At 47.7% G+C, this 11782-nt stretch overlaps 2 protein-coding genes across 2 annotated transcripts in view; both read right to left on the bottom strand.

Annotated features, from left to right (window-relative positions):
• HOXA9 (homeobox A9) lies at nt 1-4152 on the bottom strand. Its single transcript, XM_085307546.1, has 2 exons — nt 2620-4152; nt 1-1424 (listed from the first exon to the last, which is right to left on the bottom strand). Exons 1-2 carry the CDS (start codon nt 3164-3166, stop codon nt 1186-1188), a joined length of 786 nt encoding a protein of 261 aa, XP_085163672.1. The 5' UTR covers nt 3167-4152; the 3' UTR covers nt 1-1185.
• Nucleotides 4153-5497: 1345 nt separating this feature from the next.
• The window catches only part of HOXA10 (homeobox A10), an 8275-nt gene continuing 1990 nt past the window's right edge, over nt 5498-11782 (bottom strand). Inside the window, 3 exon segments of the mRNA XM_085307545.1 lie at nt 5498-10165; nt 11574-11776; nt 11778-11782. The exon segment at nt 11778-11782 is cut by the window's right edge and continues 1990 nt beyond it. Of these exon segments, the coding sequence (XP_085163671.1) occupies nt 9891-10165; nt 11574-11776; nt 11778-11782 (483 nt within the window). The 3' untranslated portion in view covers nt 5498-9890.

Raw genomic sequence — 11782 nt, 5'->3', positions numbered from 1 at the left:
TAAAAGAATCAATATATTTTATTTGGCAAAAAGTTAAATATCATTTCAACACAACGATTTGGTCAGTAGGCCATGAGGTAACTATTTCAAAATAGACAGTGTACGTTCTGCATCAACATAACTTCCCAGATTTATTTTGTTATAATCGATACAAATTTACAATAACCAAATGCAGGTTTTCATAGTGTATAATTTATTATCAATAAAATTAACCTTCATTACAATAACCATCAAATTATTTGATTAAAATTAAAACGTAAACGATAGGTAGTTACCTTTTTCACATATACGTATAGCTCCGAAATCTGATAACTGCTCACTGGTGCAAAAACAATATTTAAGCTAGTCTGCTTATTTACTTTTTTAATATATAGATTATATATACAACTGACAAAGACAGTACTATATATATCAACTGTGCATACTAAAATGACTTGCTTCGAAATATTTTGAGAACCGTAATTCCTAGACATCCCGGACAAAACTTATTTTTCTACTTTTTTGTGTTTAAATTGCTGTATATATATATAATATATATTCTTACAATCAAAGGTTAACTGTCTAATTATACAGAAAAGACTTAATACACTACAGAGCTATACTCTATGCAATTTTTATAATAAACAACCTGAGTTCAAATTGAATTCTAGCTTACACAATTACATCCGGTACAGCACCCAAGCACATAAATTGAGTCACAAACATAATTACCACAATAAAACACAGTGTTCAAGTATTAAAGCAGAGCTCTCTCTGCCGCGCAAAGAGCRAATAAAATTAACTACATAGACTAAACTATACAGTCCGTAAATAGTTGTGCATTATGAAAAGGTAGTTTTTTTGTGATTTTTTTTGTTTGTTTGTTTTCATTTTTTCCATAAGTGAAGAAACAGGTAGATTTATACAAGCCAGCTAAACAGCCTTTTCGTGCTAATGCCCCCTTTTGCTTTCCTATTAGAAAATTAAAAGTCTTACTGTACCTCTCCTGGCAAACTGGCCTCTCCATGCTATTGTGACAATCAGAGTACAATCATAACCAGAATTTTGCCATGGGAAAAAAAAATGAGGCCTGGACCCAGACGCATTGTATGGAAGGGCTCGAGAGCAGGAAATTTTTTGTTGTTCTTTTTAACTTTTGTTGTTTCTTTTAATTTGTGAGGTTTCAATTTAACCCGCGTATCACCATCATTCGTCCTTTGCTCGGTCTTTGTTGATTTTCTTCATTTTCATCCTCCTGTTCTGAAACCAGATTTTCACTTGTCTCTCAGTTAAGTTGAGGAGTCTGGCCACCTCGTATCTACGGTCCCTAGTGAGATACATATTGAACAGAAACTCCTTTTCCAGTTCGAGCGTTTGATGCTTGGTGTAAGGGCACCGCTTTTTCCTGGTGGACCTTGCGTGGAGCCAGTTTGCAGCTGGATTATCTACAGGAAAAATAAAAGCAGAAGTTCAGACTTGGGGTGTGGGGGGATTCGAAGTGGGGGGATTAGGGAGTTGTGGCTGCAAACCGTCTAGGTATCCCGATATCGGGGTTTACGACATTCCTTTCATTTCCCCAGACATACAGGACGGTGGGACACAATGGGATTCAAAATACAGACGCATGGAGAGGTCACACGCAACCACACGCGGTGGAGCCCCTCTGCCCCCGCCTCCTCTCGCCTTTTTTATTGTTTGCAGGATGCAATTTTAAAATCTCCCTTTGCCTCCTCTCCCTCGCCCTGTTTCTCTCTGCCAGCTCCCTCCCTCTTTCCTGTCCTCTTCCTCCCTCTCCCCCCCCCCACTACACACACACCTCAGACTGCTAGCCCGGGGAGTGACCAGCCGGAGCAGCATGTCATCGAAATTATTTCGTTTTTTTTTAATTTTGACCTTCTCCCGTGTCATCACGGGCAAAACCCAAGGAGCTGGCGACTCAGTCTACAGCTGGCATAATTAAAGCCTCGACTGCTTAGGACCCTTATTTGCATGGCGTTATTAGCAATAGCAATTCCGCGGTGCTTTACTCTCTAGCTAGCAGTCCTGGGAGCATCCAGGATTTTCCACTGAGAAGAAGAGGGAGGAGGTGGGGGTACATGGTGGTGGTGCTGGGGGATGGGGTGGGTATCAAGCCACCGACGAGGTTTGTATTCTCAGCCCCAGCATAAGCACCCTCGCCCAAGAGTGGCCACAAAAGATCAGCCTCACATCCAGGGCTCCCCGAGACACTTTGCCCGCAGCCTGCCCACGTCTGTGAGCGCAGGCGAAGCAGGAGGCTGTGGACACGTCCTGCGGAGTTTGCTCTGGGCGAACGGGTCTGAGGCTGGGTAGGTTTTTATTATTATTATTATTATTATTATTATTATTATTATTATTATTATTATTATTATTTCCTAAGATGTTGTTGAAGATTTTCGCTTTCCTTTCCGCCTGGAAAGCTGGAGCCCTCCCAGTTCCCCTTTAGCAGCCTCAGAAAGACACCGCAGGCTTTCCAGATCCCGCACCGCACTCAGCGGGAGCAGCAGCAGCAGCAGCAGCAGCAGCAGCCGGTGCTTAACCACGTAATTAGCCCGGCACCTCGGCACCTCCCCGCGGCCAGCGCAGCGCCCTGAAGTCCATTACCCCTGCAGTCCCACTTACTTGGATCAATCTGTGGTTTCTCTCCGTTTGCCTCACTTTCTCCATTGCTTTCAGAGAATGCGCCTTCGTGGCTTTGCTTATCCCTATCAGCTGGAGGAGAACCACAAGCATAATCAGACAGAGACAAAGTGTGAGTGTCAAACGTGGTACAGTCACCCCTTCTGGCCGCCAGCGGTTCAGGTTTAATGCCGTAATGCCTGCTGGTAGGTAACCCGGGGAAAGACAAGGAGCCCGGCACAGGCTCAAGCCACGAACGCATGTACCTGCCGTCGGGCGGTGCCACGGGCGCCTGGTGGTGCGCGTAGGGGTGGTAGACGGCGGGGACGCCGCTGGCGCCGGCGGGGTGCGCGGGGCTCCAGGGGGGGCCGAAGACGGGCGCCTTGGGCTGGAAGCTGCAGGGGGCCAGCTCGGGGTGCTCGGCGAGCGCCGCCGGCCGCGGCGGCGGCCCCAGCGGCGCGGGCGCGTAGCGGGGCGCCGCCAGCTCGTCCCCCTCCTGCACCAGGAAGGAGTCCACGTAGTAAGTGCCGAGCGTCCCGGGAGCCGACATGGCGCGGGCGCGGGGCGCCGGACCCGCCGCAATTACGGGGCTGCGGGTTTCGCCTAACAACTTGGTCCGGGCGAAGAAGTAGAGTCACTAATAAGTTGAGGGCTGCCCGCGAGCCCATTGGCTGCGCGCGTCACGTGGCGGCGCGGCAGAACAATAAAGTATAAATCAGTCCGCAGGCTATTAATGGGTCACTGTTTTCCAGCCGTAATTTTTATAGCCAGGCCATATGTTTTTATGCAAGGGGAATATTTGAGCTACACGGCAAAGTTTGTTTTAATTGTGGCCAACCGAGATTAAAAGATCGGATTCCCTATTACAGCCACCCCCCCTTCTTTCTTTCTTTCTTTTGCTTTTTCCCCCCCTTTCTTTCTTTCCTAAGCGGACTATTTTATATCATAATTAATCATCCCATCAGTGGGTCGCGTTCCCTGTGAAAAAAAAAAAGCCCTTCTGATCGGAGACCTTCACATAAAATTATACAATAATTGAAGCAATAAAAAAGCAAAATAGCATTTGCTGTATACTGTATTTAAATATATATTTATTATATTTCATAAGGAGTTATTGTTTCAGGAGCCACGGGGTTGTTATTAAGTCAGTAACTATGAGCATACTCATTTGCATCGCTGTGTTTCACAGCAGTAAAAATTTACGAGTGCTTGGAAAGGTTAAATTATACTATTGTGTTTAGTTTGGGAACTCACTGTAAATAATACTGTTCCGCTTGGTTCAGAGCTAACTAGGGCCCTCGATGAAAAGTCAAATTCAACATATCCTCTTCCCGAAACTGCTCGGCAGTGCCTACCCCCGCCACCCCACCGGGGAACGAGCAGGGAGCACCTTCCCGAATGGATACGGCGAATTCCCACTTCGGTCGACGTCAAACTCGCCGGCGACCCGCGCGTCCTCCCCGCGCCGGCTGCCGCCGGCGGGCACCGCACTGCGCTTCCCCAGCGGGCTGAAAGCGGCAGTGACCGACCCCCCGCTCCCTCCCTCCCCGCCGCCGCCGCCCCCGCATCCTCGCCGCCGCCCGTGCCCTTGGCCGGGCCTGCGGCTCCGCGGCGCGGGGCTGCGCGGGGCTCTGCGGCGCGGCGGCAGCTGTCGGCGGCTCCTCCGCGGCTCCGCCTCGGCGCAACGGGGCTGCCGCCCGCGGCGGGACGGAGCGGGGAGCGAGGCAGCAGGGCGGTCGGGGGGGGGGCCGCCCGCATCCAGCCGCTGCCTCCTTAAACAGGCACCAGAGCAACAGGGGGAAAGCGGGGGAAAAGCCCTGCCTTGCCCGCCGCCGTGAGGCTGTAAAAGGGGCGCTTGCTTTTGCTCGTACCGCATTCTGGTGAACTATTTCTATGTGCAAATATAATTATTTATTTGCTGGCACGTCCTTTGACTCCAGGACACACGCTAGCAGCATCAGGAGCCCAGCGGAGGGTTACAGTCCTCTGCAGAAAGAAGGGAGGGTGTGCGGGGGAAAGTAAGCCGCGGCCAGATCCAAGTCCAGTGTTATGAATTAAAGTGGTGGCTGGACATTTTGCAAATACGACTGTGGACTTCGTGATTTTCGCCGGCGGACATGCACGCTGTTTATTGCCTGTTGTTTGCAAAGAAGTGTGGTCAATGAGATGCAGGGGGGACAAAAATCTCCGTAAGAGGCTCAATTTACTAGAAAGATTTTTTATTGAAAATAGAGTCCAGCAAATGTTAGGGACGGCTGGCTAATGATTAAAATCATGTGTAAATATTGTGCATGCAAAAGTGTGTTTCTAATTAGTTTTACATCGCTATATGGGCTGCCTCTCTCTCTCTGTCTCTCCCTCTCTCTCCCCCTCTCTCCTTCTTTCTTTTCCTTTTAATGTCTTCCCAACAGTTTAATCAGAAATCTTACAGACATCCTATTTTAACAACCCTCTCTCTCCCCTTTCGGGATTGTAAACGCCCGTAATGAAACTATTATCCCCTCCCTTAGAGTTAGAAAATTACGGAACTGTTAAAAGATCTCCACGAACAAGTTGTCCGTTATTTTCTAAGAATTTAAAAAATGCAAATAAAGATCTCCTCAGCTATTTTTGTGGCCATTGTATAGACACGCCGTGATAGAAAAAAAAATTATATTTCTTTCCTGGAAAGACGGAACTCGACGTCATTTGTATTTATTATTAAGAGTCAGCTGTGGTGAAATGTGATTGTAGAACTTCCTTTTTCCATTCAGAAAAAATAATCTTAGCTGCAGGAGTCCTGGATGTTTATATTCGAATTTGGGTTCTCAACTTGTAGCGGGTTTCATTTTTTTGGTTCCTCACCAAAAATAATAGCAAATGAATAACAATAACAATAACGTTTAAAAGAACGTGTCTGTATTTTTATTTCCCTGTGTTTTCTTATTTTTTTTTCACTGCCAGCATCCAAGTGTCAGGAAAGGGTGCACAGAAAGCAAGAGTTAAAACATAGCAAATAATTACAGACATTTTTCACGCGATCAAGCTTTTGATAGCAGCATTCGAGCTTTCGCCTCTCTTTTTGTCTTTTTACAGCGAGTTTTCCCGAAGTATATTTTACATATGGRCCACGAGGGTTGTGAGGGACGGCATCAGCCTCGTACAGCCTCGTATGCGTTTCAAATAGCTTAAGGATCACGATGACTTACACAGCTGCAACAGACCACAGACAGGGCAAAAATACACGTTCACATCAAATCGTAATATGAAATCGGAATAGTTAGGAATGAAGCACTCTTTTAGCAATCATGGCTAAATAAAAATACTCCCTGAGCTCCATCCCGGCATAATCAAATTAGCAAAGCTACAATTCCGCTGACTATTACTCCTAACTGCAACAGGAAGAACATCGTCATTTTTAAGTAAGGGGCATCAGTAAGTGCTATTTCATTAGCCGTACACTACAGAGCGAGTACATAGGCTTGGGGCTTTGGGGGAGGATTCTGCAGGCATTTGCGATCTCTATTGAACTGGAAGTTCAGGATCGCCTTTTCCCAGCGTTTCCTGCTATTGCAAACCTTTCTTACGGACTCGCCCGTTCTGCAAATATTTTGGCACAGCGGACAGAAAAAAAAATGATTCAGATTTTTTGTGGGATGCAATCCAAAATCAGAATGATGGGATTCAAATAGGAAATACCGCACAGAGGCAAACCTATGTACAAGTGCTATATAGKCAGGCACGTACACACATATCTACCATTAATACACTCCCTGTATGTACACAGACGTAGCAGAAACCCCGTCAGACGCGCAATGTGTATAGAGACAGACCCAGGCGGTTATATTTGACTGCAGTGCAAAGATCTGCTCCTGCCTCAAGCAAAGCGTCTCCTTTCACAAGGATCCAGCTAGGGAACCAGCTAAAATCCGCTTTCCAAACTACTCCGAGTTTCTGCAGCTCGACTGGGAATTTTTAAAAAGTTTTTGCTTTTTTAAAAAGGTAAAATCACCATCATGAAAAAGAAAAAAGAAAAAAGAAAAACCCCGAACGAGTGATTTTTTTCCTACTCTTTTTTTATTTGTTCTGCTCTTTTTTTTCCCCGAGGGTGTTTCCGTCTCCGAGGCTCTCCCCGCCGACCCAAGTCCTGTCCGCCGGGAGCGGTGCCGCTCGCTCGGCGTGAGCGGAGCCGGGGGCAGCTCCCGCTCCGGGGCGCGCCGCGGACACAAAAGGCGGCGGCGGCGGCGGCGGCGGCGGCGGCGGCGGCCGCGGGCCCGGAGAGGTCGCTGTTGCCCGTTCCGCCGCGGCGGAGCGCGGGCCGCGGGCTCGCCGCAGTCGTGATCGTCACCGAGGCCTTGCGGGCCACGGGCCGCCGCCGCGCGCGGGGCGCCCCGGGGGAGCGGGCCCGACGGGCGGCGGCGCATCGACCCGGCTCCCCGGTGCGGCCCGACCTCCCCCCACCCCCTCCGTTTCCCATCCCCCTCTCCCCCCCGCGGCGGAGGGGGCGAGGGCAATGAGCAGGGCCAAGCACGGTGGCGGCCGCCCGACCGCTCGCTCTGCGCTCCGGGGCCTTGCTTGTGTTGGCACTCGGCGTGGGGCAAACTTGATCTTTTTCCCCTCCACCGGGCAGCATACAGCCTTTTGCTTTCTCTTTTTAAATAAATCCAGGCAGAACCAAAAAAAAAGAAGAAAAAAATACCCCCCCCCCGCCACTCGGCCGCTGAAGCTCGACCCACGCCGAGCAGGATGCAAAATCGCACCTGACCTTGAATGCAGCCTGCAAGAGATATTAAAATCCCATAAGCAGGCAGGGACTCGCTTAGGAGCTAGCTAACCTTGAAGAACTTGTCAGGCTTCCCCCCTAGGCTGCCGTGTTTATCTGAGGAATCAAAGGAGCCTCCGTTGCAGATGGGGAACAATGGCATTGGGACTTGACGCCTAGAGATAGCTTCGGCGTTAAGATTTCTTCGGGCACAAAGGACCCTCGCACCAAGCATACCTGGTGATGATATCAACTGAAGTAATTAAGGCAGTTTCGTGCTGTAGAGAGAAAGGTGGAGCCCCAACAACATGAAACTACCTAAACCACAGAGCAGTTCTCAGGCGCTAATTATTACTTTCCCCATAGCCGTGGTCTTTAACGCAAGGATCCCGCTACGAAAATAAAACCAGAAACGTGACTAAAACATCCCTCTCGCCCGCCCGCACACCCAGCCGGCACCCCTCCGCACCCCCAGCCAGCCCTGATGGGTTAATAAAAACAAGAGAAATATAATAATAACCTCCCCTACGGGCAGCTTTCGCCTCTCCATGCAGATGCAAACGGGAAGAAAAGGCCGTGCACGACAATGTTACATCATAAAAAGCTAACGGCTCCCAATGAGCCCGGGTTCAAAGTCTATCCCCCCTCCTCCTCCTCCTCCCAGCGCACACATACCCTGGAAGAAAGCATTAGCTGTCGCTCTTACCCCAGCCCTCGTTTTGCCTTCCCTTTGTGCACGACCCTACTAGACAAACATGCAGCAAAGAAGGGAGGGAGGATGTAAAAAGCAGCATCGGTTAAATAAGCTCTTCTGCATGCAGCCAGGTAGGGAACAGCCTTGTTTGAGGGGGTTGGAAGCGGCCCGGTGGCAGCAGGGAGAGTCTACTATCCCCCCTCCCCATGTGCTCACCTTTACGATTTCTTCTGAGCCCTGAGATCAAGCTAGAGTTTTGTCACTGTCCTCTGGAGTTAAAGATCTCCGCACACTTGTAGGTGTTTGATTAAAAAAAAAAATCACTTCTCTACCCTCAAGAAATAGTAATTTGCTTCCTCAGTCTATGCAGCTCCTCAGTCAACTGAAACCACTCGTTCAAGACAGCAACAATCCAGATATACTAGCAAGTCATAAAACTGAACAAAAGCCGACAAACCTTAGAGCACCATCGCTATATGGCCCAGACAAATTACGACCGTCTAGGTAATATTTAAATAGATTCCTAAAGTAATTGCAGGGGGTTTAGGCAACTATTCCTGTTGTAAAAGTTCTTGAAGACATAAAGTAGAACCTGAGGATAAACAGTCACAAAAAGAGGTAAAATTAAAAGGATTCATTCCACGTTTTTTATTCTTCTATGAGAACATAAACATCGTCTTTTTCACGCACAGCAGCATTACATTATTAATTTATTCCGATTTAAGGTAAGAACTAGATATAGCTAGAACTAACATTTATAATAACGATAGAATGCATTTGCTTAAAACAGTATCGGCATTTTCATAATAATAGACATTTATACATATCTGTATTTATAGTTTTTCCCCTTCTTTTTTTTCACCTATATGTTTGACCCTTTAATGCATGTAACTTCACAGTATAAAGGAAGATGGACATATTCTTCCTTGCTATCGTAGACTCTGGCTCAGAAAATCCTCCTAATGTTCAGGATAGATACTTTTGAGTAAAATTAGTGAGGAAAAAGTGACTATTTTTTTCTCAAGGGGGAATGTTGTGTGCTTGTCATGTGTTACCAACGGTAACGTTATTTATAGACAAAATTTCACTAATTCCACATATTTAAGCAAAACTACATTAAGTAAATATCTACAACCAGAAAGAGAGAGAGAGATTCAGAGGTAAGTGTCATAATTTAGTCCATAAGCAACACGAACTCTTTTATACCTTTAAAGAGAAGAGATTTCATTTTCCTGGCCAATTTTAAAGCTGTATTATTGACTTTAAAGGGAAAGCAGAGGGGGAAAAAACACTCTTAACACTAGGTCCCATGAAGTCCTTTTAAAGTATGCCTGCATTTCATTATTGTAAGTCCTGCTTTTCCAAGGAAAAGAGGGGGGAGGGGGAGAAAAGGGAAACAGAGGGGGGAAAGCTGAGCATCCAATATATAGAGATACGGCAAGGCTTAAATTATTAATTCTGCAGCTACATACAGTCCAAGTTACATCATCTATAATTTAAAAGAATGCACCTTTAACCGAGACTGTTTACTTTTCAGAGAGATATAGAGGGGGTAGATGATATTTGCAGCTCCTGAAATAGTATTTCTTTGTTTCAAGCCTTAAAGAGGACAATTCAGACCCGGGGAAATCTGAAGGAACGAGGGAAGTTCATACATGGCATTTTGTGCATTAGCATGGCTTACCCCCCCCCCGCGCCCCCCGCCCCCAGAAGTAGCTATAAAGAGGTTAAGGACATACTGAGAATGTCTAAAATCGTTAATCCATACAGGTGCGGATGTCTACAGCCTAGGAAAATGATACTGGCTCTTTAAACCATAAAGATGTGTTTATAGGTTCATCAAGAGAAATTAAAGTTGGCTGTGAGCTCCCGAATTCTATTCTCTCTGTTCATTTTCTTCAGTTTCATTCTGCGGTTCTGAAACCAGATTTTAACTTGTCTGTCTGTGAGGTGGACTGTGCGGCTGATCTCTAGGCGACGCTCACGAGTCAGGTACATATTGAATAGAAACTCCTTTTCCAGCTCGAGAGTTTGATGCTTGGTATAGGGGCACCGTTTCTTTCTGCCACTTTTTGCGGTTAGCCAGTTTGCTGCATTTTCTCCTTTTGAATTGCCTAGTTTTAAGAAAGTAAAAAAGGGACATTACTAGCGGGTACGAGGCAAAGAGCTGGGGAAGGAGAGGGTGGAAAGAGTGTGTGCGGATGCGCAGGGCTTCACTCTTCCAGCTGCGGCCCCGGGCATCGTTTAGATGAAGGGAGTCAGTGTGGGAACCTCGTTTCCCTGGGCTTCAAAGAAGCTCTGAAAGGCCCGACAACTCGCTGGAAAAAGCTTGCCTCTGCCCCAAAACACAGGGGAGCCTCCGGCGGGCAGTTCATCTCGGATCCCCCCAAAACAGGATTTTACCGGCTTCCCCTCGGCTGCTCCCAGCCCACAGTTACCGGGAGGCGGACTGGGAGCTGGTCTGGGGGCACTTCCTCCCCCCAGACACCTGTTTCCAAAAAAACAAAGCCTGCGGATCAGAACTTCGTAAGGGTGCTCTGGTGGCGGAAAACAAGGTGAGCTGCAGAGCCGGAGCCTCCCTGCCTCTAGTCCCCCTGCCTTCCCGGGAAGCTTCGCCCTGGCTCTCTGTTTCCAAACGATTTCGTGAGGGAAAACAAACAAACAACAAAAAAAACCTCCCTTGCAGGGTGTTTATTTCTATTACTGAAACGGGATGGGAATGARTAATACCGATCCCTTGATGGCTCAGAGTGGTTCGTGGGTTTGGGGCTGACTCTCTAGTTGGTTTCTGCTTGCCTTTTGTTTTGCTCTTGTTATTTTCCAACGGGACGCCTGAAGGAATAACAGGGCGTCTGAAATGCGGCCGGAGAGAAGCGTCTGAAAAGTCTGCAGTTCAGGGAAGTGGAGGGTTTTTTTTTTTGCCTTGAGGATCAGAAAGGGAAATACACAGGCAAATGAATAAATAACAACCCTGTTATCTAGTGTAGACGCTGAAGGATACTCGTGGTGCATTCATCAGTCTAATTTGATAGCAGTTCATAGACGGCACATTTCAGCGCGGCTGTTATTCCGAAGAGCATTCTGGATCGTAAAATATAACTTACCGCGTTAATAGGTTTATTTATTGGCACTGCCTATTGCTTATTTTGGATGCCTTACAAATATCTCTGTTATCTGGTAGGCACCTTCACATCACTGGGAAAAGATAGATCTTGTTTTCCTATATGTTTAAGCTGCATGCCGGCTAAAGTTGCCCACAGCGGAGGGTCTAAGCGTTTTTAACTATAGGATGTAYATTAATTTTTACTGCAACCCTATGCCCGAATATTACAAAGTTCAGAAGGTCAGTCTGAGCAGCGCTTCTTGGCAGTCTGCAGGGCTGCTGGGATCCTCCTTTTGCACTGTGATGCCACTATGATCCTCAATTACTTTTCTCTCTCTTTTTTTCTTTTTTCGTTCCTATCATCATCACCATAATGACCACCTCCACCACCACCACCATCATCATCATTGTTTGCTTACCTATGGGCTCTTTCTCAGGAGAGGCTTTGCTGCTCTCTGACGGAGCTGGCGAGAGCTCCTCTGCCGTCGAAGATGAAGCCTGAGTCTCTTCCTCCCTCTGGGAGACGCACGCCAAGGGGCTGGGGGAGCGCTCCTCGTCCTCGGTCCTCCCGGCGCCCGGCACGGAAGGCAGAGGCGGGGGCGCCTCGAAGCGGCCCGGAGGCCGCGGC

The sequence above is a fragment of the Rhea americana genome, unplaced genomic scaffold (assembly GCF_003343005.1).
Source record: "Rhea americana isolate MKP2758 unplaced genomic scaffold, rheAme1 scaffold_26, whole genome shotgun sequence".
NCBI classification, from domain to species: Eukaryota; Metazoa; Chordata; class Aves; order Rheiformes; family Rheidae; genus Rhea; species Rhea americana.
The sequence above is the reverse complement of the archived record's forward strand: the minus strand, read 5'-3'. Positions and strand labels throughout refer to the sequence as shown.